The sequence below is a fragment of the Lonchura striata genome, chromosome 15, assembly GCF_046129695.1.
Source record: "Lonchura striata isolate bLonStr1 chromosome 15, bLonStr1.mat, whole genome shotgun sequence".
Taxonomy (NCBI): Eukaryota; Metazoa; Chordata; class Aves; order Passeriformes; family Estrildidae; genus Lonchura; species Lonchura striata.
This window is the reverse complement of record NC_134617.1, coordinates 1,885,687-1,912,965: the sequence shown is the minus strand read 5'-3', so window position 1 is coordinate 1,912,965 and position 27,279 is coordinate 1,885,687. Positions and strand designations below refer to the sequence as shown.

At 54.8% G+C, this 27,279-nt stretch overlaps 1 protein-coding gene across 1 annotated transcript; it reads left to right on the top strand.

Moving 5' to 3' along the window:
• Nucleotides 1-1,199: 1,199 nt before the first annotated feature.
• Nucleotides 1,200-27,191, top strand: ADRB2 (adrenoceptor beta 2). Its single transcript, XM_021532121.3, has 2 exons — nucleotides 1,200-2,426; nucleotides 23,966-27,191. The coding sequence occupies exons 1-2, from the start codon at nucleotides 1,253-1,255 to the stop codon at nucleotides 23,998-24,000; spliced, it is 1,209 nt and encodes a 402-aa protein (XP_021387796.1). The 5' UTR covers nucleotides 1,200-1,252; the 3' UTR covers nucleotides 24,001-27,191.
• The last annotated feature ends 88 nt before the right edge of the window (nucleotides 27,192-27,279 follow it).

Below are 27,279 nucleotides of genomic sequence, written 5' to 3'. Positions count from 1 at the left end.
AGTGCTTGTGATAGTGTCGGGCTCTGAACACGTGCCTGGCTGCAGCGTGGCCAGCCACAGTTTCCAGTGGTCACTCCCTGCCTGGCCAGTGCTCCCAGCACAGTTAAGGGCTGTCTCTACCCTTGAGCAGCTCTGGGATTCCTGTGGCTGCTTCACTTGGATGCGCCCCACAACTGGGGAGCAGCAAGAGCACCGAGCTGGCGACTGGCAGGGACGGGGACACGGGTGACATCCTGCCACGAGGTGCCACCAACGCCGGTGGGGTGCCAGGGGCTCCCCGAGTCCTCGGGATGTTCCTGGCGCTGTGCGTCCTGCTGAGCACACGGGGGGCACGGGTGGGGTGGGGACACCGTGGGGGGACATCAGTGACGCGGGGAGAGCACTGCGGGCAGAAGGCGCAGGGACACGGCGGTGCCTGGAGCACATCCCGGGGCGGGGACGGGAGGGCACCGCGGGGACGGGGGAAGGGAGAACCCCACGGGGAAGGGGGAAGGGAGAACCCCACGGGGAAGGGGGACGGGAGGGCACCGCGGGGACAGGGAGTGGGGAGAGCCCCCGGTGAGCGCACCCCGGGGCAGGGAAGGGAGAGCACCGCGGGGACGGGGAACGGGCACGGAGCTGGGAGAGCCCCCGGCGAGTGCACCCCGGGGCAGGGGGACGGGAGGGTACCTCGGGGCAGGGGGAAGGGAGAGCACCGCGGGGAAGGGGAGCGGGCGGTCAGCGCACCCCGGGACGGGGACGGGAGAACCCCGCGGGGAAGGGGAGCCCGCAGTGAGCGCACCCCGGGGCAGGGAAGGGAGAACCCCACGGGGAAGGGGAGCCCCCGGTAAGCACACCTCGGGGCAGGGGGAAGGGAGAGCACCGCGGGGAAGGGGAGCGCGCACGGAGCGGGGCGAGCCCGCGGGGCGCGGGGATGCGGCCGGCGGGGCGGGGACACGCGTGGGGCAGGCGGGGGTGGCCGCGGGGTGCGGGGGGGCCGGGGTGCGGTGCCGGCTGCCATTGGCTGCGGCGGGCTGATGTCACGGGCTGCTGTCACTTAAAAAGCTCCGCGGCGCCTAACGGGCTGGGACACGGGCTGGGACACGGGCTGGGACGGGACGGGAGCGGAGCGGAGCGGCGCCGGTGCCCCAGCGCAGCGGCCCCGCGCCTGCCCCGCACCTGTCCCGTATGCGCGGCTCCCGGAGCGGCGCCGCGGCTGCGGAGCGCTGAGCGGAGCCGAGCCCTCCCCGCCGCCCCGGGGCTGCGCCGGGCCATGGCCGCGGCGGGGACGGAGCTGCCCGGCGGCAACGCCAGCGCCAACCAGAGCGCCGCCGACCCCACGGTGTCGCGGGACGTGTGGATGGTGGGCATGGGCATCCTGATGTCGGTGATCGTGCTGGCCATCGTCTTCGGCAACGTGCTGGTGATCACGGCCATCGCCCGCTTCCAGCGCCTGCAGACTGTCACCAACTACTTCATCACCTCGCTGGCCTGCGCCGACCTGGTCATGGGGCTGGCCGTGGTGCCCTTCGGCGCCTGCCACATCATCATGGAGATGTGGAAGTTTGGGAACTTCTGGTGCGAGTTCTGGACCTCTTTGGACGTGCTGTGCGTCACGGCCAGCATCGAGACCCTGTGCGTCATCGCCGTGGACCGGTACTTCGCCATCACGTCCCCGTTCAAGTACCAGAGCCTGCTGACCAAGGGCAAGGCGCGCGTGGTCATCCTGGTGGTGTGGGTGGTGTCGGGCCTGACCTCCTTCCTGCCCATCCAGATGCACTGGTACCGGGCAGACCATGAGGACGCCATCCGCTGCTACCAGAACGAGATGTGCTGCGACTTCTTCACCAACCAAGCCTACGCCATCGCCTCCTCCATCATCTCCTTCTACCTGCCCCTCGTCGTCATGGTCTTCGTGTACGCCAGGGTCTTCCAGGTGGCCAAGAAGCAGCTGCAGAAGATAGACAGGAGCGAGGGGAGGTTTCACACCCAGAACAAGGAGCAGGAGCAGAAAGGGGGAGCCGGGCACCGCCGCTCCTCCAAGTTCTTCTTGAAGGAGCACAAGGCCCTCAAAACCCTGGGCATCATCATGGGCACCTTCACGCTGTGCTGGCTGCCCTTCTTCATCGTCAACATCGTGCACGTCATCCAGGACAACATCATTCCCAAGTACCTGTACATCCTCTTGAACTGGCTGGGCTACGTCAACTCTGCCTTCAACCCCCTGATCTACTGCCGGAGCCCCGACTTCAGGTACGCCTTCCAGGAGCTGCTGTGCCTGCGCAGGTCCGCCCTCAAGATGTACGCCAACGGCTACTCCAACAGCAACGGCAGGAGCGACTACAACGAGGAGGACAACGGCTACCCCCTGGCCCCGGATAAAACCTGCGACTTGCTCTGCGAGGAGGGCTCCTTCCCTCGCCCCGAGGATTTTTTGCACGGCAAAGGTACTGTGCCCGGCGGGGAGGGTGCTGGGGGCTCGGGCGGGGGGTGCACAGAGGAGCCTTTCCAATGAAAATCAACCTCCTTTCGTAACGAGAGTGATTGTTTTTTAGAGAGCGCCTAAAACCTAACAGCTGCAAGAAACCCCAAACTCAAACTCTGCAAGCTGGCCCCTGGCAGGGCGGAGGGGCTGCTGGCAGCCCCCCCTGGTTTGGGGCACGACCCGGGGGTCCCTTAGCAGGGTGGGGGACGCCAGGCTGTGCAGGATGCTCGTCCCCGGAGGGATTTCTGGCCGTGGCCGGGACTGAACTGGCCTGGCACTGAACTACCTCATGACCTTGTGGGAGCTGGGAGCGGGGCTGGACCCCCCTGCCCGGTGGGACCGCTCCCGGTCCCCTTGTCACATCCCCGCTGGTGGCTGTGGGAGCCCTCCAGGCCAGGAGGGCACCTGGGGCAGGGGTGGCAGGGTTGTCCAGCCCGGGGCACTTTGCGGAGATGGCAAAACCCCTGAATTTGATCTGCGACAAACCGGCGGGGAAGGGATGCAGGCAGCGGGGCAGGCTCGGGGCTGCCGGCGCTGGGACAGTTTGATCACCGCCCAAAAACTGCGAGTGCTCTGCGGGGTTTTGTTTTGCCGAGTGCCACAGGACTTTCTGCAGGGGAAAAAAAAAATATAAATAAACGGAATCGTTTGCCTAGAATGTGAACCTGTGACTGTGGGACTCAGGAATGTGGCACTGGGAAGTCGGGTGACACGCGGCTACAATCACAGCCCAGCCAAAAGCTCGTAAAGCGCCCGGTTTGTTTAACTGCGAGGCTCAGATGACAGCGAGCCCGGGGAGGTGGGACGGGAGGAGGTTTGGATTTTCCGTGGCACCCTGGAAGCGCCGCTCCGACCGCGGCACGGCTGCAGGTCGCTGGGGTTGGGTGTGGAGGGGGTTTGTCCCGTGTGCCAGGCTCTGCCAGGTGTCCCCGGGACAGGACAGGACAGGACAGGACAGGACAGGACAGGACAGGACAGGAGAGTCCCTGCCTGGAGGGGGCAGCAATTTGGGCTGGGGGCGCACCCCGGTGCCGGAAGGGTGTGCAGTGCGGGGTTCTTTCAGGAATACTCGGGAAAAGGGCAGGAAAAGCTGCTCCCGGGACCTCTCGGGCCGTGGTGTCCCGGGGAATGCTCGGGCGTGCGGAGTCCCCGCATTTCCACGCGCTCTCCCCGCACCACGGTGATGTGATGTTGGTATTGGTGTTGGTGTCGGTGTTGGTGTCGGTGTTGCTGTTGCTGTTGCTGCTGGTGTTGGTGGCGTTGTCGGCTCGCTCCGTGCTCAGTTTGGGGGTGTGGGGGTCTCTGGGTGCCCAGGGGACCTGGGTGGGTGGCGAGCGGCCAGCCCGGGGCTGAGTCCCGGTGCAGCAGGAGGCAGAGCGGCTTTGGGGCAGCGCCGTGCCCCGTCCCGGAGGAGCCGGGGTGGGACGGGGGCGGAGCGGGTTTCTGGTTACCGACACCCCCGGCCGTGCCCGTGTGGCCTCGGCTGCTCTGAGGACTCGCCCCGAGCGCTGGTGCCCACAGGGCTGGAGGGGAATCCCCCCGGACGGGCAGGGAGCACGGGGGGTGTCAGCCTGGGGACAAACTGCTGGAGCTCTCCGGGTACAACGCGGGGCTCCGGGAATTCCTGCTGCTCCTTTTCCCAAAATGCTGCTGATCCTGCCTGGGAAGGAGGAGCAGCGCTAAGAGCCCTCTCCTCCCCAAGCTGTGACTGACTCGGCTCCTGTTGTCGCCTCGGCACCGAGCGGGGCCAAGGAATGTGCCGGGAGCGCTTCCGTGCCCTCCGTGCTGGCTCGGGAAGGATGCCAGCCGTGCCCCGGTGTGGTGTCACGGTGAAGGGATGCCAGCCGTGCCCCGGTGTGGTGTCACGGTGAAGGGATGCCAGCCGTGCCCCGGTGCCCCGATGCGGTGTCACGGTGAAGGGATGCCAGCCGTGCCCCGGTGCAGTGTCACGGTGAAGGGATGCCAGCCGTGCCCCGGTGCGGTGTCACGGTGAAGGGATGCCAGCCGTGCCCCGGTGTGGTGTCACGGTGAAGGGATGCCAGCCGTGCCCCGGTGCCCGGGGAGTGGCACGGGAAGGGTGCGGTGGCACGGTGACACTCGGTGGCGTGAGCGGCCGCAGGGCAGCCCCCGGGATAAACATTAAGAGGGCAGGAGCGGCGCTGGCAGGCGCTGCTCGCTCCGCGCTGCACCAGCGCTGAGAGTGCGGAGCTGTGGGCTTGGTGTAGGTACACTCGGTGTAGGAACTTGGTGTAGGAGTACTGCTCAGTGTAGGTACACACTCGGTGTAGGAACACATTCAGTGTAAGAACACACTTGGTGTAGGAACACACTCAGTGCACGTACACACTTGGTGTAGGAACAGAGTGTAGCACTACTCAGTGTGGGTACACACTCGATGTAGGAGCACACTCGATGCACGTACACACTTGGTGTAGGAACACAGTGTAGCACTACTCAGTGTGGGTACACACTCGATGTAGGAGCACACTCAATGCACGTACACACTTGGTGTAGGAACACAGTGTAGGAACACAGTGTATGAACACATGCGGTGTAGGAACGCAGTACAGGAACATACTCAGTGTAGGTACACACTCACTGTAGGTGCACACTCAGTGCAGGTACACACTCAGTGTAGGAACACATTCAGTATAGGAACACAATGTAGGTGCATACTCAGTGCAGGTACACCTACTCGGTGTAGATGCACACTTGGTGTAGGAACACCGAGTTCCTACACTGAGGTACACAGTGCAGGTGCACACTTGGTGCAGGTGCACACTCGGTGCAGGCACACCTACTCAGTGTAGGTGCACACTCGATGTAGGAACACACTCAGTGTAGGTACACAGTGCAGGTGCACACTCAGTGCAGGTGCAAATTCTGTGTAGGTACACCTACTCGGTGTAGGTGCACACTCAGTGCAGGTGCAAATTCTGTGTAGGTACACCTACTCGCTGTGGGTGCACACTCAGTGTAGGTGCACACATAGTGTAGGCACACCTACTCGGTGTAGGTGCACACTCAGTGTAGGTGCACACTCGGTGTAGGTGCACACTCAGTGCAGGCACTCAGTCTGGAGCTGCAGATGCAATTAGCTCCGTGCAGGCTGTGATCATTAAGCAGCACTCAGAGAAATGAGAATTAACCTCTCGACTGCAGAGATCAATCCCTCTGCCTTGCTTTATCTCCCGTCTTTTGGCTCCTGCCCGTCACTCAGTTCCGCAGTGGGCAGGATCCTGTGGTGCCCAGGGCGCTGTGGGTTTGAGGGTGGCGAGGGCACAGAGGTGCCCTGCAGTGATGGGGGGTCAGGCCAGCCCCCAGGACCCTCTGGCACAGAGAATTCCCATGCCCAGCTCTCTGCTGTGGTTTGTATTTTCACCATGAGGAATTATTTGCATTTCGGGAGCGCTTGTGGAGCAGGATTTGTTGTCCAAATAATTGTTCTCTTTTTTTGGCTTCCTCTTCTTACTTCAAATATTGTGGCTGTGGGTAGCCAAAGCTGAGAGATGAGCAAGTGATTATTTGCAGAACCACTCCAGCACCCAGAGCACGTGGGTGTGGAAGGGACAGGGAATTTTGGGCTGTTTGCTCTGGACAAATGACCTCGGCACTGCAAAGCTCAGCGGCACTGCCAGGAAACCTCAAGCCTGCAGTGGAGTCTGGGTGTTGAAGAAGTGATTTCTTTCCTCTAAGGCAACATTACTAAAACTGGTGAAATATAAACTGTGCAGTTCTGGGGGCAGCTGGAATCAAAAGAGAGAAATAGTGGAGGAGAAAATATTATGGCACCACCAAAGCCAAACCTTCCCATGATTAGAAAAAAAAACCAAAAAGAACTTCGTCATGTTAAAATGTTTTGTATTAACAAGTTTTATAGACACGTTTAAAAATGGATCACTGAAGTCAGGAGTTGCTGTTTAAATTGGATTTTAGGATTTTACACTGGCAGAGTTGGCTCAGGTTAAACACATCTGATAAAACACACGGTGGTGACTTCATTGGAGAGAAATCAGTGACAAACATGAAATTCATCCTGCAAACAGAGCAGGCTAAAGCAAACGCTGTGCTGCTGGCTTGTACCTCGTGCCACTGCCACAGAGGAGGTGACACAGAGGGGACACAGAGGGGACACAGAGGGGACACAGAGGGGACACAGAGGGGACACAGAGGGGACACAGAGGGGACACAGAGGGGACACAGAGGGGACACAACCCTCAGGTGCTGCTGTGCAGCCAGCTGGAGCTCGGCCCTACATTCACTGCTTTTATCCACGTTGGCCAAACAGATTGTTTTTGTTTTTAAAGTCACGGTGGAGTGAACGTCACAAGCACAGCCTGGGTGCTGTTACAAAATCCTGCCCTGGCTGTGCTCCTGCCTGGGGCTGGGGCAGCTGCAGTTTCCACGCCAGGGCTGTCTTTGCTCCGTTCCCCAGGACAGAAAGCTGCTGGGTTGCACCAGCCCTTCACCTCCTGGGAGCATCCCCGGGCAGCCTTGGCTCTCTGGGCAGCCAGGGCTGGAAATGCTGCTTGCTGTGCCACTGGGGAGATGTGGAACTGAACAGGGAGGAGGGTCTGGGTGCAGATCCCCACCTGGAAATGTGGCTCGAGTGCTTTGTTAGGACTGGGTGCTCCCAAAGCACCTTTAACTCCATCTCCAGGAGTTTCAAAGCCCACAGACTGAGGCAAGGGCTTTGTCCCTCCCTTTGCCAGCCCTCTGCCTCCCGGTGTTTATGATGAATCCTATTCCCAAGGAGATGGGTTTCTGAGCACGTTTATTCCCCTGGCAGGAGGCAGCTTGACCTGCTTTGTTCCCTTCTCTGCTCTCTGCCAAAGTGCCACCCTAAAGACAACAGGGGAGCGGAGGTTTCCTCACCAGGCAGTGTCCCTGGGCCATGGGGATGGAAGGAGGGCTTGGGGAAGGTGCTGCTGCTCTTCTTCCTCTCCCCAGCTGCCCATGCAGAGCCCCCAGCCCCTTGGCTGACCCCATGGTTTGGTAACTCCTGCGATGGGAACACACCCAGGAGGTTCTGCAGGTTCAGGGGAGCACAGGGGGGACAGGCAGTGCCACTCCGGGCTCCCCGAGGTCCGTGTCCTGCAGGGTGAGGGTTCCTTTCCTCGCCCTTTTCACATTTTTCTTGCTCTCTCTGCTCCGTGGCCACCTCGGCATCTCCTCCCTGTGCAAAAAAATCTCTTCCAGTGTGAAAGCTTGGCTCTCTCTGAGACTTCAACCCAGCAGCCCCAGCATTTCTCCCCCTTGTTCTGCTTCTATTGGAGCTCTTCTGAGAGCAAACACCAGCACTGATCTCTCTTGCTGGGGGCTCATTTTGCACTGAGCACACAGCCCAGGCTGTGAGGGTGCTGGCCCTTGGCTACACCCTCACATCAGCATATTTCTGTGGGGCACCAGCTGCACCCACAGCAGCCTGGAGATGCTTTTTGTCATATTCCAGAGCGGGGCAGGAGTTTTCCAGCAGCACTGGCTCCTGGGAGATGCTGTTCCCACAGCAGACCCTGTGGAACGACCTCTCCCCATCATACCCTGATGTTTGCCTGGCACAGACAAAGCCCAGCCAGCTCCCCTGGGGTTTTACGGACAGAGCCCAGCTCTGGACAGAGCTGGAAGTGGAGTTTGCACAGCTTGGAAGGAGATTCTCTGTCCTGGAGTGTTGTAAGAGCAAGACACAACCCCCATCTCCCTGGATCTGGCAGCTGGAATTGCTGTGTGTAAAGGTGCTGAATCAAGCACAGTATTTAAAGGGGCACTGAGGTTTTTTAAACTTTCTCCATCATGAAAAAAAAAAAAAAAAAGTGGATTTGCTGCTTCTCCATGCATGCAATTTCAGTTTTCCCATTTTCCCTGTGGCATCCAGCTGTATTTCTGTGCAATATTGCCAGTGCCAGGGAGAGTGGATTGGGAAATATTCAATTGTTTCCTGTCCTTGGTAAGGTCATTTTTGCACAAGTGCACATATAAATACATGTCTGCGTGTCTCCATTATCTATATCCAGCATACATAGAGCTGTGCCTAAATAAGGAAATGTAAAGGGTTTGCTGTGCCAGGTAAGTGCAGAGATGAAGATCTGTATGTTCAAAACTCCGAGTATTTATTGACTGTCATGTTTAAATAAAGAGGATTTATGGTATTTATGCTGTAGCCAAGTGTCCTTGCTTCAAGCCATTTCTCCCATATTTCCCAACACTTCCCCAGTGAATCCTTCAGGGCTCATTAAAGAAAACCAACACCTCAAGGAGCAGGGAGGAAACACAGTGTGGACAAAAACTTCCTTAATTTATCTTTTAACTTGGAGCCCTGGCAGTGGGGAGGGGGTTGTGGGTGCTCAGCACTCTCTGGTTTTCCCTTCTCCCATCAGCATCTGCAGACAGGGGTTTAAAAACCCACCTGCTTCTCTGTTTGGACTGGCAACAGTGGATGGATCCTGTGCCCCTGTGGAGCACTTCCAGCAGCTGGGAGGGTTTAATCCTGCCCTGGGCTGGGAGGGAGCTGCAGCTTCCCCAGATGTGGAGGATGGAGGAAGGTGATGAGGTGAATTGTCCTGCAGGAACGGCGTGGCAGCAGCAGAGTTTGGCGAAATTCTGTCTGCCCCACATTGCTTCATCTTGGAAAAGCTCCTGGAGGTGTTTCTTTGGAGAGGTACCAACCTCCTGACCTGTCCTCTGCTGTCCCTCCTGCTCCAGGTGGGGGTGAGGAAAGAGCAGGAGGGATGCGAAGCAGGATGCCAGCCCAGAATGTTGCAGTGACGAGGATTTTGTGTCCTCTGTGCCACTAAAGCCCAGGATGAAGCCTTGGCAGCAGAGGACACCGTGTCCAGCACGTTTTGAGGCTTCTCCTTTCCAGAAACAACAGCAGGGAATTTTATAGCTCGGACAGGGAGAGATTGCACCAGGCATTTCCTGCCAAATTATAACAATTTGTGTTTTCAAGGGATACAGAGCCCCAGCCATGGCTGACTGCAGGAAGGAAAATTCAGTCAGACCTTCAACACCTGTGGGGAGCAGCAGCTGCCACCCACCTTTCCTTGCTGAAACAGGACGTTCCTGACAGGGAATATTTCACCTGGAAAGGTGGCAGGGCTTGAGAGGTGCTCAAAGCCAGTCCTGATCTCCCCTGAGGATGCCAGCAGCCCCTCCTGGCTCTGATCCTCCAGGAATGCCAAAGGAAAGGCCCTGGGGAGCCACTGGCAGAGCCTGGGGGCACAACTCCACACCAAGGGCATCTCCCAGCCCTAAAATCAGTCCCCCAGTGGCTCAGGGAGGTTCAGGCTCTGCAGCCTCAGCCCAGGCCTGAGAAATGCATAAACAGCAAATGGCCTCAGGGGAGGCCCTGCCAAGTCCTTTTTCCCCTCATGTAAATATTTTTTCCTCTTAAGTGTATGTGAGTGTGAAAAACCTCTCCTTAATTTTTTTTTTTTTCTCCCTGGCTGAAGGAAATGCTTGTTCATCCCTGGGTGGGAACAGCTTCATCTTGATATTTTGCAGCTGAAGCAAGAATCACGCTGCTGAAAAAATATCTTATCACCCCCAAAGCCATGCTGGAATCAGGTTCAGTGGTGCCTGTCAGGACATGAGCTCCTTGGTGCCTGTTGCATGGAGGTCCCATGGAACAGCAAATAGTGAGGCAGCCTTGAAGAAGGCTTCAGAAGCAGGGCAAAATATCCCTGGGGTTACAGGATTCCAAAGCCTGAAAATACCACCCTGTTGTATTGGATATGTGAGTGGAAATGTGTGGCATTTTTTTCTGAGAAAAACTGGAGACCTAAATAAGTTTCTTGCTGTCTGGCCTTGAAATCAAATGTGTCAGCAGGAGCTGTGTGTGTTTTCTGATGGTGGAAGTGAGAGGAAGCGTGGCTGTGTGCAGCAGAGCTGCTGGCACCCCAAAATATCTGTAGGGGAGCAGGGTGGGGGAACGGGGTCAGTTCTGGGGAATCCAATCCCTTCTCAGTGCTCAGAGGATTCCTGCCTCTCCATTGCCCTCATGTTGGGGAAGGCTGGGCCAGGCTGTCCCAGCCCTGCAAGCTGGGCTCTGCCCCGGGAGAGCAGGAGCTGCTGCTGCTGGTGATTTTTGGGAGGAAAGTGTCAGCAGCACGGCCAGGTCTGCGTGAGAGAGAGATGCTGGGCTAAACCTGGATCCCCTCTAAACCTGGATCCTCTGGGCTAAACCTGGATCCCCTCTAAACCTGCATCCCCTGGACTAAACCTGGATCCCCTCTAAACCTGCATCCCCTGGGCTAAACCTGCATCCCCTGGGCTAAACCTGGATCCTCTGACTAAACCTGGATCCCCTCTAAACCTGGATCCTCTGAGCTAAACCTGGATCCCCTGGGCTAAACCTGGATCCTCTGGGCTGGGGGAGGCTTCAGCAGAGCCCAAATCCTGCTCTGAGGCTCTGACACCAGAGGGGCTCGTGTCCCCCTTCAGAGAGCCAAGAAAATCCCTGTGGCACCGAGGCCAAGGGGAGCTCAGAGGGCAGGGAAAGGGAAAGCACAACCACAGAGAGAAGGGTTGTGTCTCAGGGCAGGGGCTGTGTTTAAAACAGGTTCTGTGTTTCTGTACAGGATCTGCATTTCTGTGCAGGATCTCTGTTCCTGTTCAAGATTTGTGTTTCAGGACAGGATCTTGATTTAAGGGCAGGGTCTGTGTTTAAAACAGGTTGTCTGTTTTAGGGCAGGGTCTGTGTTTCTGTTCAGGGTCTCTGTTTAAGGACAGGATCTGTGTTTCAGGACAGGATCTGTGTTTCTGTTCAAGATCTATGTTTCAGGACAGGCAGTCTGGCTGCTGCCTCTGCCCTCCCACCTTGGCCGTTCCCATCTGTTCCCGGAGGTGTGAGGAGATGATGGCTGCCTCTGGAAGGAGCAGCAGCTTTGCTTCCTTCTGGGAAGGGCTGGGAGGGCGTGCAGCAGGCGTTGCTGTGGCTCTGGGGCCGGGGATGCCTTTGGGGTGAGTGTGTGACAGGTATGGAGACAGAGCAGCACAGTCACCCTGCGCCCTGCCTGGCCTCGCTGACCAGGAGCTGGAATGGGGAACCACAGAGCCACTGAGGTTGGGAAAGACCCCTCAGAGGATCCAGCTCAACCTCTGAGCACTTTGCCAGCCAGAAGAGGTGAAGGGGAAGCGGGGTTTTCCCAGCTGAAGGGTTGTGGGAAGGGGTTGGGTACCTGGCATGCTGCTGGGCTTCGGCATCAGCGTCGCTCCCAGGAGTTTTGCTGGTCTTAATCTTAATTTGCTCTTTATTTGTCACCCTGAGGTGTCCACAGCGCCAGCCAGGAGCTGTGCTTTGTTTGAAAGGACAGGTCAGCGTTGTCCATGATGGTGTGTCCATCACGCAGCTTTCCCCAGGGCTTGGCCCTGGGAACTCGAGCTGTCACTGCCACTGATCCAGGGGCAGCCCCAGAGGATGGGGGAGGCACCCACAGCTCACCGTGCCCCAGGGAATTCCAGACTTCTCACGGGAAGGTGGCAACCCATGGGATAGGCAGGACCCTGCCTGTATAGGGATGCAAACCATGGTCCAAATGTCCATTTTCCAATGGGACACTTGTGAGAAGAGATCCTTTGTTAATAATGAAGTAGGTTTGTGTTTTTTTTTCTCTGAAAAAAGACCACCTTGATTAGGCATTGCAAAATTCAGATGATTTGCAAAATGCGTCGTTAAATTTTTCAAGTGTTTGTTCTAGTCATTGCCCTGCCCACAAATTATTGCCAACAAAATTATGTTTTAGAGAAAAACTCGTGCAAAGTGAGGAACCTTTGAGTGCCAGAACTAGCAGGAGCCTTGGAGCATGGGGATGTGTCCAGCCCTGAGAAGCAGCTGCCTGGCTGTGCAGTCCTGGCAGAGATTGTGCTGTCACTGACACACGGGGATGTGGAAAGGCCAGGATGTCCCTCCAGGCTTTGTGTGAAACCCTCAAGAGCTTCGGGACGAGGGATTGTGGAGTGGCAGGAAGAGAGAAATGCAGCGTGAAGGTGTCACCGTGGTGACAAACAGCAGGGCCCAGATTAGAAACGAGTCAGTGTCCTGGTGACTCACAGCCCAGCCCAGCCCGTGCCACCTGCCACTGCCACCTGCCAGGACCTGCCACTGCCACCTGCCAGGACCTGCCAGTGCATAAACCCTTCTCTGCCACTTCTGAGGGTGGCTGTGGGACAAGGAGATCTCCCGGATCACCGAGGGGATGAGACAGAGCTGGACCCCCAAAACCCTTCACTCCAAATGTGCAATCCATGCCTGGCAGCAGTAGAAAGCCATTTGATGTTGTATTTTTTAAGGTGAAACCCTTCTCTTCCTCTGCCACTACCAAGGGTGGCTGTGGGACAATGAGATCTTCCAGATCACCAAGGGAATGACACTCAGAGCTGGACCCCCAAAACCCTTCACTCCAAACATGCAATCCATGCCTGGCAGCAGTAGAAAGCCATTTTATCTTGTGTTTTTTTAGGGTATAACCCTTCTCTTCCTCTGCCACTTCCGAGAATGGCTGTAGGACAAGGAGATCTCCCAGATCACCAAGGGAATGACACTCAGAGCTGGACCCCCAAAACCCTTCACTCCAAACATGCAATCCATGCCTGGCAGCAGTAGAAATGCATTTGACGTTGTATTTTTTTTAGTCTTCAGTAATCCTAACCTAAGGTGCCTGCAGCCCCTGCCAGCTTGTTCCCTCACCTTGAGCACCTGCTGAATTCCCTTCCTTGCCCATGCGGCCAGGCTGTGTTTGCAGCAGCTCTGTCCTTCCCCTGCCCTCGGGGTGGTTCATGCGAGCTGCCTCATTTCTCCCTCATTTCTCCCTCATTTCTCCTTCATTTCTCCCTCATTTCTCCCTCATTGCTCCTTCATTTCTCCCTCATTTCTTGGGGAGTGCAGAGGGCGATTGCATCAATGCAAATGGAACAGAGAGTCGCAGGCTGACCATGGAGATTTCTGTACAAATGCTAATTCTAGGAACAGCCAGGTCCCCGCTGGAGGACATAAATCCCCTGTGGGTTTAGCCAGGAGATCCAATTCCTTGTTGTTACAATTCCTAAGAGAAATGTATTCATTCCAGAAGGGATTCTCTGCTCTAGTGCAGAGCCAGGGATGGCTTATCCTGCTCAGAAGTGGCCTGGAAGTTTTTCAGGCTGTGTTTCTGCAGAAGGAAGGGATGTCCACTTCTTCCCTGGATACAAGAGTTTGAGACAAGCCAGAGGGACATCACCTCCTAAACCTGTGTCTCCTGAGAAACCAGAGGGACATCACTCCTAAATCTGTGTCTCCTGATAAACCAGAGGGACATCAGCTCCTGAATCTGTGTCTCCTGAGAAACCAGAGGGACATCACTCCTAAATCTGTGTCTCCTGATAAACCAGAGGGACATCACTCCTAAATCTGTGTCTCCTGATAAACCAGAGGGACATCACCTCCTAAACCTGTGTCTCCTGATAAACCAGAGGGACATCACCTCCTAAACCTGTGTCTCCTGAGAAACCAGAGGGACATCACTCCTAAACCTGTGTCCCCTGATAAACCAGAGGGACATCACTCCTAAATCTGTGTCTCCTGATAAACCAGAGGGACATCAGCTCCTAAACCTGTGTCCCCTGATAAACCAGAGGGACATCACTCCTAAATCTGTGTCTCCTGATAAACCAGAGGGACATCAGCTCCTAAACCTGTGTCCCCTGATAAACCAGAGGGACATCACTCCTAAATCTGTGTCTCCTGATAAACCAGAGGGACATCAGCTCCTAAACCTGTGTCTCCTGATAAACCAGAGGGACATCACTCCTAAATCTGTGTCTCCTGAGAAACCAGAGGGACATCAGCTCCTAAACCTGTGTCTCCTGCCCTGCTTCTCCCCACAGGAATCCTCACCCCACCCACGGCTCCTTCAAAGGAAGGTGATGGGGAGAGCGAGCACTTTGTTGTTAGTAAGAGAGCCAATCTCGAGATGAGCTGCTGAGGGATTAAAAGGCTGCTGGACTGGTTTTGGAGGTGAGAATAATGGAGCTGAAGAAATGTGTGGAGCTGGATAAATCCCACCCGCTCCTCCTTTCATCTTCCTTACATGGAATTTGTTAAAGTTTGGCTTCCAGTCATTTATGGGAAGCTCAGTTATCGTTCCCACACTCCTCTTGCTGATTTCTGTGCACAGAAATCACTCTCTTACTGCACAGCACAGGGTTTTTTGGCCACTTTATGTGATCCTGAGCCCTGCTCTGTCCTGCTGCCTCTGCAGTGAGCACTGGAATCACAGGGCCCGGTGTGGAGGAACCAGACAATGGCACCCAGCTCTGTAAAAAGCTTGGATCCTTCAGATTTCAGCTCTATCACAACTATGAAGTTGATTTAAAATAAAACACGCCTGAAAATCTCTAATTTCAGATGCTCAGAGGGCTGCAGATGAGCTCCTTGAACACCCCTCCCATCCCTGCACAAGTCTTGGGACCACCCATTCTCAAATGAGGTTTCAGGTGACAGCTGCTCTTCTCAGCCTTCCTAAACAGGAGGGAAATTACAATAAATAAGCGACCCAAATGAAAACCTTGTGTCCCCTCAGCATCCCACCCCTGCCTTTCTGCACATTCCTGCACTTTTCCTTCTGCAAGGAGCGTCTGTCTGGTTTCCAGCCCCTCTCCGGGGGTCAGGAGGACAGGCTGGGCTGGCTGTTGTGCTGTGAGCTGGGATTTGCCCTGGGAAGGGTGGACAAGACAACCCCAAGCTCCAGAAGCTGCTGCTGGCAGGGGCACGGAGGAAGGACCACATCCATCAAGTGCAGCAGGTCACCGTGACTGGAACCATGAGCTCACCAAGCAGCCGAGCTCCACCCCGCAGGGAAAGCTTTTTATATCTCCCTGGCAGATGCCAACCATGTGCTCAGTCCCCGCAGAAGGGGCTTGCCAGGGAGCAGAGCAGGAGAAGGTGGCGGGCTGAGCCGCCCTGGTGCCGTCAGCAGTGGGAGCTGGGCTCTGGGAAAACTGTGTTTGCACTTTTCAGGCTGTGTTTGCCCAGGTGTGATGGGCAAACAGCCCTGGGTGCCCGGCTGTTGTGTCTGCCTCTGATAGCATCAGCACCCTGCTGCCAGCCCAGCTCTGCCAGCCCAGCTCTGCTGAACCAAAGCTCGGTGTGAGCCCAACCCACCCAGCTTTCATGTGGCAAGCACGTTTCTCTCCCTCTCAGGGTTTTTCATAGAGGTGCACAGAGAGAAATGAAAGAGAAAACAATTCCTATTTCTGCTCCTTGCTTTTCCTATGTGGAATGTGTTTGGAGAATTGTTTACCTGGGGTGTTGCTTGGTTGGATTCTGGTGAGGATTGTTTGAGCCTGATGGCCAATCCAACCCAATCCAATCCAACCCAACCCAACCCAACCCAATCCAATCCAACCCAATCCAACCCAATCCAATCCAACCCAACCCAACCCAATCCAATCCAATCCAATCCAATCCAATCCAATCCAATCCAATCCAATCCAATCCAATCCAACCCAACCCAACCCAACCCAACCAACCCAACCCAACCCAACCCAACCCAACCCAACCCAACCCAATCCAACCCACCTGGGGCTGGACTCTCAGAGAGGGTCATGAGTTGTGTTAGAGTCAGAAAAAGTAGTAGGTAGTTTTAGTATCCTCCTTTTATATAGCATATTACTGTATTTTAGCACAGTTATAATAAAGAAACCATTCAGCCTTCTGAATTGAGTCAGACATCAGCATTTCTTCCCATTGGGTTCGCCTGTGTTTACAATAGCTTCAGCCCTGGGAGTGTTCACCAGGCTTGGCACAACTCCTGTGCTCCACCCTTTGATGTGGGTGAGAACAATCAGGGGGAAAAAAAATCGGGTTTTACTCTGAGCCAGGTGCAGCTGCTGCTGAGTGAGCGATTGCCCGAGGAGATTTTGGGAATGAGGTTGAAGTTCTGGAGCTTCAACTCCAGAAACAGTTGGAAACAGCTGGAAACAAACAGTGGGGATGTGTTGTACAAGAGGCCAGCTGGGGCTCTGTCCCTCTCCCTGCCCCGTGTAATTGTGCATTTCTGACCTGCTTGTCACTGATTTAATGGCATGGAAGATCCATGAAACTCCCCAGGAGCAGCATCCTCCAAAATCCGAGTGCAGGAATTGCCACTTCTGCTCCTCCAGGCTGAAATAAATGTGTTTGCTGTGGGGTTGCTTCTGTGGGAAGGGAGAACAGGGGCAGTTTGAATCCATGGAGATCTGGGAGGAGGGGATGGGGAGGAGAGCTGATGGATGCTCCACCCTGGGCAGAGAATTTCTGAGGAGCAGAACAAACACGCTGCTCAGTCTGCAAAAGATTTTCTTCTTGCCCTCAGGTGGGAGACAGCAGCATGAGCAGATGGAGAGGATCTCCCTGGTTTTTGTGGTAGGAAGAAACCCCTGGCTGAGCACTCATTTACCAGGCACTGTTGGACTTCCTAAAACAAAAATCCTTCTGCATTTCCCCCTGACGCTGAGATATTTTGCATAAAACAATCAAACTGACCACCCCAAGTCCGTTTACAAGTTTTCCGAGCAATCCTCGGAGCAGTCGGAGGAATTCAGAGTTCAGAGCTGAATTCCACAAGCGATGATGTGATTCCGGGGAAGGATTTTCACTGCTGGAATCCAAACATCCACAAACGCTGCTTTCTGAAAATGTGGGATGTTTTTGGTGAAGATCCCCTCCAGGCATCCACAGGCACCTGCTGATAATCCCACTTCTGTCAGGTCCCTGGCTCTTTCCCATCTGGAGGATCGTTGTCTGCTATTTTCTTGAGAGGATTTGGTGGTGTCTCCGTGCTTTTGACATTCCATGGCCTGATGGGCTTGGCACACAGCACTGCTCCTCCCTCTGTGTTTCACAGGGCTGCAGGAACGGGGAGAGAACCCTGGAGATCATCCCAAGGTCCCACCAGAATCCCCTGCAGGGAGAGCAGCTTGCTCAGAGCTCTGAGCTTGGATTGTGGCAGGAGGGAGCTGAAATTCCATCTCAGATCTTCATGAGGAGGCCAGAGGCAGGTGGAGAATCCAAAATTCCATCTCAGATCTTCCTTTGTGAGGGGCTCTAAGGCAGGTGGAGAATTCAAAACTCCATCTCAGATCTTCCTTTGTGTGGAGACCAAATGCAAATGGAGGAGAGAAATTAAAATTCCATCCCAGATCTTCCTTTGTGAGGAGACCAAAGGCAGGTGGAGAATTCAAAATTCCATCCCAGATCTTGCTTTGTGAGGAGCCCACAGGCAGGAGGAGGAGGGGATCTGTTGTTCCTACAGAATGAAGGCTGTTCTGCTCATTGTTAACTTGTTTGGCTTGGGTTTAAGCCCTGTGTTAGCTGGAATATCTGCAGAGGAAATTGGGTGTCAGCCAGGCTTAGGGACAAGTCTACACTCTGCTGGCATCACACCAAGAAAAGGAAATTACAGCGCCACAAAACAAGGGGAGAGCGTTGGTTTAGGTGGGATATTGGGATTAAATCCTTCCCTGGGAGGGCTGCCCCATCCCTGGCAGTGCCCAGGGCCAGGCTGGACAGGGCTTGGAGCACCCTGGGACAGTGGAAGGTGTCCCTGCCATGGCAGGGGTGGCACTGTGTGATTTTCAGTTTCCTTCCAGCCCCAGTCATTCCATGATTCTGTCCCTGGTCCCTGCTCCCTCTGTTGGGAACAACATTCAATCTGTTCAATGATAAAAAATAAACCCACAAGACCCAAAGCAAATTGTGTCCTACTTCCCAAAACTGAACAGAAGAACAAAAGACTCTCAGAAAAGGTGGGACAAGGGAAGGGCTTTTAAAATCCTGTGGCTTTGCAGCTGTTCCCATCCTGGCTGCTTCCCAGAGGTACTTGGATGATCTTCTGCCTGGAAAAATCGAAGTCCTTCAAGCCCATCATTTGATGGGGACATTATTTCTCAGCAAAGGAGATGAAAATCCAGGTTTGGGATTTAGGAATGGAGCTGCACCAGTGTGGGAGCCAGGGATCTTCACTTGGGTAGATTTGAGTGATATCCCAGTGCTGGGAGATCCTTCAGGTGGGCATTAAGGGCACAGAGGACTTGGATCTTCAGAGAAGTTTGATACCACAGCCAGCAAGTGGATATGTGGAGTTAATTTGGTGCCTGGCTCGTGGAGAAGGCTGGATGTGTGCTAACAACTAACTGGGAATTTGTGTCCCAGCTTGACTTTGTGGCTGCTGGACCAAAAGCCCAGCAGGGCTGTGCTGGCCTTGGCACAGCAAACTGGAAGGGATGAGCTGGAATTTCCCCTTTCCTCGATAAAAGTGATCATAAACCAGACTAAATCTGGGACTGGGACACTCTGGGGTTCTTTTTGATGCTACACCTTGGCTTTTTACAGGCATTCACAGGTTTTTCTTTTCCCTGGAGCTGTGCAGGGGCACCTGATGGTTCCTCTCCTGTTGCTGTGCCCCAGGATCCCTCTCACACCCCGCACTGGGGGCAGATGCTGTTTAAATGTCCCGGGAGGAGCTGTTGGCAAATGGGGGATGGCAGGTTGCAGAAACAGGATAAAATAGCAGGAGTTTCCCAGGAAAGCTTGGAGAGGCAGCAAAGGAAAGGAGGGACAGTCTGGAGAGGAGCTGTGCCAGGCTTGACTGGGTTGTCAGACCCCTGTGGAGGTGCAGACGGTGCAGGGCAAGGCTGGCAGATTTTCCTGCTTCCTGGAGGGCTGGAGCAGGAAATTCTGCCTTGCTCTGCCCTCATTCCACCCTGAACCCTTGGATTGCTTGGGGAGGAGCTGCTCAGCTGCCTGCAGAGATCTCCATGTCCATGGACATTCAGCTCCCATGGAGATTTCACAGGGTACAGGGCTCAAATGGAGGGAAGCAAATATAAAATTTATGGAATCAGAAGTTCCCAGAACGGTCTGGGTTGGAAGGGACCGTAAAAATCATCTCATTCCACCCCTGCCATGGGCAGGGACAGCTTCTACTACCCCAGAGTGCTCCAAGTCTCATCCAGCTTGGTCTTGGGCACTCCCAGGGATCCAGGGGCAGCCCCAGCTGCTCTGGGCACCCTCACAGGGAAGGATTTCTTCCCAACGTCCCATCTAACCCTACTTCCTTTCAGTCTGAAGCCATTCCCCACGTCCTGTCACTGCTGCTCCTGCTGATTTGCAAAACCACTTAGTGCAAAGCACTAAGAATCCACAGGGATTTTTTTTTTTTCCTCTTCATCCTCTCCTTGACCCCTTGGGAAATGTCCCATGGGAGCCATTTCAAGCTCCTGCCGTGACTCTGTGGGCAACAATCCATTCCCATTGACTGGAAAGGGAATTCTGCCTTTCTCATCAGCTCTTCATCCTGTGCAATGGCTGTCCTTGAGCCTGGGATTAATTAGGACTAATGACCAAAAACATCATCATCAGGCTTCCACCTCTCCTAGGACTGTCCTGAACCAAAAGGAGGGAACGTAAAGGAGTGGATTCCAGCTGGGAAGTTGTTCCCAAGGCTGTGCATCCCTCGCTTTGTGGGACGTGTGCTGAATCCAAGATTCCCACAGGTGAACAGGCACCACTCAGAGGCTGCGAGGCTTCCCTTGGACAACTTCTGTTTTGAATATTAAGCTTTGCCTTGTGGACCTTGAGGAATTCAGCTCCCGGGGCAGAGGAAATGTTGGAAGGGGTCAGGCGAGCTGTGCTCCGTCCGTGTCACTGGGAGCAGCCAGCAGCGTTCCAGGACACATCTGATTTTGTGCTTTTTACGAGGCAGATGTTTGGGAGAAGGGCTGTGCTGTTTATTCGAGCTGCCATCTCGCAGCCCTCCTCCCTCCGCGCGCGCTCGGAGCCCATAAATAAAGATTCCTGGGATTCTGCCGCCCTTTGGACAGCGCTGCCTTCCATCAGGGCCTGGACAAGCTGCAGACCCCGCTCCCCCTGCACCTCGCTTTTACAGGGGAATAAATCAGTCAGGGCTAAATCCTCTCTCAGTGACACGAGGATAAACGTGGGATGGCCGCGCTGGCGGCGGTGCCGCGGTGGAATTGCGAAGGGGAGTTTGATTCCTTGATTTTTGGAATGGTGCTGCTGGTTTGCTCCAAAAGAGCTTGGGCTCAGCGTGTCCTGGGGCTGAGCAGCAAGGCAGGGCTTGCTCTGGGCTGCAGTGCTGACAGCAGAGCAATTCCATGGATTTTGCTGGGATTATTCACAGAATTCACAGAATCACCGGGTTGGAAGAGACCTTTGAGATCATCGAGTCCAACCCAGCCCCAACACCTGAACTCAACCCAGTGCCACATCCAGGCTTTGTGAAACACACCCAGGGATGGGGACTGCACCACCTCCCTGGGCAGAACATTCCAGAACTTTATCACCCTTTCTGTGAAAGCTGATGGAAATGAGTTGTACCTTCAGCACAGCTCCAAGAGCTCCAGGCCATTAATGCAAGGATAAATCCTGTGTAAAGTGATTGTTCCCATGGCCTGACACTGTTCAGGGCAGCCCCACAGAGGTGATCCCACCCTTTGGCTCGTGTTGGGATGATGATGGCGAGGAAGGCAGCGCTGTCCTCGTACCGTGGTGGCCACCAGGCAGATATCCATGGAGTCACCGGAGATCCCAGCTGGTCCCAGCACGTCCCAGGGACACACTGCCCCTGTTTCTCCCTTCCCACAGAAGTAACCCCAGAGCAAACACATTTATTTCAGCCTGGAGGAGCAGAAGTGGCAATTCCTGCACTCGGATTTTGGAGGAGCTGCTCCTGGAAGTGGTGCCAAGAGCTGGTCTGGAGGGGTGGGAATGCTGCTCTTGGCTGCACTTTTCTCCTCCAAGAGGACCCAAGAAGTTGCTGAAGGCAGCAATCAGGGTGTTAATCCTCACTTGTTCTTCTAGGTTATCCCATTTTTTTTTAAAGGATTGGAAGGGAAGGAATGTGAAAGAGGTGCTGGCCCCTCTCTGCTGTGGCTGCAGCCTGTGGGTTTAAGCACTCTGTGGATATTCCCTTGAATATTAATATTAATAATTATGGAGATGAAGTGGATATTTCCGCTTGAAGCTGTAGGGATCCCCAAACAACTCTAAAGAGACTTTGCAAAAGAGTGCCTGGAATTCTGCTGGCTGATTTTAGGGAAGCTGAAGAGCCCAGTGGTCACCTCAGGGTCCACCAGCCTTGCCACTGGACACAGGGTGATTTGCACCCCACTGCTGGTGGCACCTGGCCAACTCTTAATTGTTCATAAATGACTTTTTAAATGGCTCAATTGGGTTGCCCAGGGTGAGAGGCAGCTGTGTATGGCACAGCTGCTTTCAAGGTCCAGGAGAAGCACCAGGTGACCTGGAGGTGCCACCAAGCAGGACGTGGGGTCAGCAGCTCAGGCTGGACCTTCTGGGAGTGACCTGGAGGTGCCCTGGAGGTGCAGTGAGAGGTGCAGAGTCATTCACACACTCCCAGTTTTCCCATTTTGTTCTCACTGAATGACTCTGCTCACGGTGGAGTTTGCCAGGAAGGAATCCAAACTGGGATATTGCCATGGAAACTGGAGATCGGGTGGGAAGCTGATCCAGTGGGGCAGCAGGACAATGGCTTTGGACTTCTGTCTCCTGTCAGACTGTGTGGAACACCACAAACCCTTTATTGTGATCATCTCGTGGTGAGATACCCAGAAACATCAACTTCCTTTGTTTTCCTGGGAAAAACCAAACCAGGATCTCAGCCCCTGGAGGGATGGGGGTGATCTGTGACAACGAGCAGCACCACTATAATGAGCAAAACTCTCTAATTACAACAGCAGCAATTAAACCCCAGTGGTGAGGGATGCAGAGCTGGCGACACAGCCACGCTGAGCTCTGTGGCTCCATTTCCTGAACACAGAAATGGAATTATTTTGGAGTATCCCCTTTTCCTTCCCACTTGATCCCCACCAGTGGCTGTGCCCTGGGAGCTTCGGGGAAGTTTCAGGTTTTCTTGGAAGCTGAAAAGCACCATCCATAGGATTGCTGTCGGAATATGAGGTATTGATGATTCTGAGATTGTAGAAAGTCTCTGTCTGTCAGCCCCGCTGCCAAAGCAGAAGCCATAATTGGTCTGTGCTGGTTTCCAGGTTGTTTATTCTGTTTATCTCTCACATGTTCTGCTGCCCTGCCCAGCTCTGTCCTGCAGGGCAGTGTGTGGGGCTCTGCCCTCAGTGGGATGTGACAAACATTAAATACCAGAAACTCCCTGGGCTGCATTTACAAGAACGTGCCAATATCTGTCACCTACGTTGGACAGTGTGTCCCCAGCCTGAACCAACAGAAAAATGCCAACACCACAGTGAAACATGGAGGGCATGAAGAAGGAGAAAAAGGACAAGGCACACCCAATTTCCTCCATCTTGTCCCCTTTGGACCCCGTATCTAGAATCCTAAAATTTTACTTTTGCACCCGTGCCACACTTAATTATGACTTATATCAAACCCTCAGAGCTGGTAATTGATCCTGTAAGATTGAAAACTCTTTTCCATGGCCAGAGATCACAGCCAGTGTCTCTGGGGGCTCTGTCCAGGGGGTTCCTGACCCCTGCCAGGGTCCCAGGGCAGCCAGAGGGAAGCTCCGGACTCCCACAAATTGCTGCAGGAGAGGCCTCGGGCTCCCAGCTGATGGAAAAGGGCAGAGGAGCTTCGCTCCGAGTTTCCAGATTTGTTCTGGAACATCTCCAGGGTGCTCAGCATTCCTCAGCACACAGAGCCACGGCTTTCACCATCCATCCTTCACGTCTGGGTGGGTTGTCCACCCTGCACAAGCTGCTGCTCCTTGGTCCCTGGGGGAATGCTGCCCGTGGAAATTGCTGGAGTTGCAGAGCCGGGGCTATTTCACACAGGGAATTTCTAAAGAGCTCACCAACCCCAAGATATCCCATTGTCCTCAGGAATTGTAGGGGCAGGACAAGGGGGAATGGCTTCAAATCGAGAGAGAGGAGGTTGAGGTGGGATATTGGGAAGAAATTCTTCTCCAACAGGGTGGGGAGGAGGAGGAAGGGAAGCAGGGAGCAAGGAAGGAAGGAAGGAGGGATAAACACACTTTACAGGGCAGATGGAGTACAAATAATGTTTTTAAAGAGATGCTGGCAAGGGACACTGGTGCAAATCATCCCTGTCACGTTGGAACTTCATCCTTGATTTGCACAAGAAGTACAACTCCAGTTTGGATACCCAGAATTCTTCTGAGAGAGGCATTGTGTTCCCAAAGAACAGATATGGTTTTTTTTTTTCCCCTCTCTGCAGATCCATTTTGGCTTTAAAGCTGTTTTCTTCTCCTACACACCCAGATGATAATCTTTTACATGTCCTTATTAAAAAAATATCACTTCCAGAAAATAAAAACACTGGCATATTCTGTACTTGTTCCTTTCTCTATCTCTGAATTAATTTCCCATTTTTTCATCTGACTTGTCAGTCATTACATATCTCCACAATCAAGGAAAGAGGTTTAATCCCTCTCCTGGCTTTGGCATCCGAATCCCTCCTCTCTCCCAACCTCGCTGTGCTAAATTAATGCTGTTTTCCCTTTTTTCCCCCAGAGATCCCCGGATGCCCAGGAATGGTGGAGAGCTGAAGGAGCCACCCTGCGTTCCTCACCACCAGAGCTCGTGAGGGCTCTGCAGAGATGGAGCGGGAGCACGGCCTCGCCTCCCCGAGCCGGGGGATGCTGTGGGAAGCAAAGGTCCTCAGCCCAACCCATCACCCACCACGCAGCACCTCCAGGAGAAGCTGGGCAAGGACAACCAAGGGACCAGGAGAGGCTCGGAGAGCCTTGGAGGACACCAGGAAGCCACAGGAACTGGAGGAGGGGATGTGCAAACCCTGACAAAGGTGCTGAGGGATTTTTCCCCCCCATGGAAAAGCCTTTCCCAAAGGGAGCACCAGGCCCAGGTGTGGTCTCCAGCTGGTTTGGAAGAGGCACAGGCAGGTCCCAGGGCCAGCGGAGGAGCCCAGCAGGACGTGCTGGTGGCCACGGGCTGGGTGGGGATCCAGGTGAAGCAGGAATTGGTGCAAGACCAAGAGAGGGGAGCATGGAAGCTTCCTTCAATTTATTCTGTGCTTGTTTCTCCTTCTGGTGTCTTCTCTGTCTACCTCTTCTCCTCTAGAGAGCACGGGGGGCCCTGACTGTCACAAAGGAGCACAAGGATTGGCACAGGACAGGAATGGGGCCTTTGTTCTCTCCTTGCTCCAAAAAAAATCTCCAACTGTCCTGCCTGGACCTCAGCCACTGGAAAGCCTGGGACCTGGCAATCTTTCTCCTTGAGGAAATCACATTTTAGCAGGACCAGCCACCTTGGGAGCCAGGATTTCCCACCTGAGGCTCAGAACATGACAGAACATCCATCCCCCTCCTGCAGCTGTGGGAAGGAGCATGCTCAGCTCCTGACTTTGGATGGTGGGAAGCCAATTAAGCAGAGAAAGAGATGGAGTTACAGCCTCAGGCAGCAAACAGCAGGACAAACTGGCTGAAAACCATAAAAAACATGCTGGACTGGCAGGTGGTGGCCAAGAGGTCACTGAGCTGCTGCCAGAGCTGGGCAGGACGTGCTGGTACTGAACTGTGGGAGCCCCATCTCAGACCTTCCCTCTCGGGCTTCCAGCTGCAGAAGCTTTCCCTCCCGTGCAATCCTATTTATTTATTTATTATCTCGCTGCTTGATGTGAAGCTGCTAAAGGAGCCCCCTCCCCACAGAGAGCCAGGCCTGTGTGAGGGGCAGGACACAGGGACACCTCCCACCACAGCAGGAGTGAGCTCCTGGTGAAGGTGTCCTGCTGTGCTGGGCAGGTTGGACTGGTGGGGTCTTCAGGGTTCCTCCCAAGCAAACTCACCCCGTGGTTCTGTGAGATCTGAAAAGGATGTGCCACCCCTGAAAGTGCCCAAGGATGGGTGGATGGAGCTCTGAGCAGCCTGGGATGGTGGAAGGTGTCCCTGCCCGTGAAAACAAAAACACTGGCATATTCTGGACTTGTTCCTTTCTCCAGCTCTGAATTAAATTCCCGTTTTTTCAGCTGACTTGTCAGTCAGATGTTGTCGTCAAGGTTCCTTCTGAGCAAACTCACTCTGTGGTTCTGTGAGATCTGAAAAGGATGTGGCACCCCTGGAAGTGCCCAAGGATGGGTGGACGGAGCTCTGAGCAGCCTGGGATGGTGGAAGGTGACCCTGCCCATGGCGAGGGGTGGAGCTGGCTGAGCTCTAAGGTCCTTCCATTCCAGGATTCTGTGGGCAGGGGGTGGGCACACGAGGGAAGAGGAAAAGCTGAGAGCAGAAGTGTCCCTGGGGGGAGGATGAAGTGTGGATCTTTCAGGGCAGAGATTTTTGGGGAGGACAGAGGCTGCAGAGCTCAGCGGTGCCCCTCTATCCCAGCTCTCTGTGCAGGGCCATGGAGCTGCTCACCTGGGGGCTCCCGGGTGCCCTGCTGCTCTCCACAGCTTTCAGGATGCCCTGGAATCCCCGGCACAGCTCCCAGCTGCCCTAGGAGAACCGGATTTCTCCCTTCCCCCTGAAGAGCCCTGCCAAGGTTTAGGCCAAACCTGCTGAAGGGAGATATTTCCCAATAAAAACCTGCTCCTCAGAAGATCCTGGCTGGCTCCAGTCCCTTATTCTGTACTGGAAACACGGTCCTTGGGGTTGTTTGCAGCTTAGGGATGGGGCTGTGGCTGTTCTCTTTCTCCCCAGTCCCTGATGTGCAAGAGCAGGAGCAGGGAGAGAAGGGATGAACTTCAATCCTTTGCCAGCCCAAAAGCAGGGACCTGCCTTGCAGAGCTGGCCAAAATCCACCTGCCTGAGCCCCTCCAGGGTGTTCCAGGGGTTCCATTCCCTGCTGGATCTATTTCTGAGTGCCCTGACCCCGGGGACATCCTGCTGTCCCCTGCGAGGTGGCTCCGTGCTCCCCAGCAGGAGCTGCTGGGAGTTTTCCACCTGCGTTTTCTCCTGGCAGCTTCATTCCACCTTCCCTCGTGCTGCTCCTCAAGCACCTGCTGCTCCCGCTCTCCTGCCACTTCACCAGGGCTCCTCTTCCCCTTCCAAGACCTCCCTGGCCCCCTGATTGCTGCCACTGCCTGTCCTGGCACAGGATGAGCCTGGTCATCCATGAGGAATCCAAACCCACCCCTGGAGCAGCCCCTGGCAGTGCCCAGCTGCTGCTCCCTCCCTCCTTTGGGGTGCAGGGAAAGGGCAAACGGAGCCAAAATGGATCAGTGTTGGCACTGAGCACTCGTGTCCCAAAATATCAGGAAGGAATCCTTCCCTGTGAGGGTGGTGAGGCCCTGGAATGGATTTCCCAGAAAAGCTGTGGCTGCCTCATCCCTGGAATGATGAGGTTGGACGGGGCTTGGAGCCACCTGGGATAGCGGAAGGTGTCCCTGCCATGGCAAGGTGGGAATTAAATGATCTTTAATGAGTTAAATGATCTTTAATGAGTGAAATGATCTCTAATGTCCCTCCCAACCTAAACCCTCTGTGATCCCGTGGGGAGCAATCCCTGGCAAGGAGGAATGCACGGCCAGGGATTGCTCAGCAAAGCCCAGCCTGAGCTCCGGCAGCAGGGATGCTCCAGCATCCCTGTGGAGATGTCCTGGGAGCGTGTGGGGAATGGAAACTGAGCTCTGCCCTGCCTGGGAATCCCACCAAGGGCTGGAGCTGCAGCTGGCACCCAAGCAGAGCTGCAGGGAGCTGGGGGCACACAGGGAGCTGGCCTGGGGAGGGTCACAGCTCTGCTCCTGTCAAAGAACAAATTGTTCCGACGAATAAAGAATGGAAACGTGCTGCTCTTGCCACTCTTCTTTATCCCAGCTCCCAGAGGGAGGGGCTGCACCTGGCTGGGGGAGCACAGGAACACCAGGGCAGTTTGGG

Excerpts from the sequence above, each read along its gene's own strand:
- ADRB2 (XM_021532121.3), top strand. The coding sequence starts at position 1,253 with ATGGCCGCGGCGGGGACGGAGCTGCCCGGCGGCAACGCCAGCGCCAAC. Across the intron at positions 2,427-23,965 it reads GGATTTTTTGCACGGCAAAG|AGATCCCCGGATGCCCAGGA; the intron begins GTACTGTGCCCG and ends TTTTTCCCCCAG.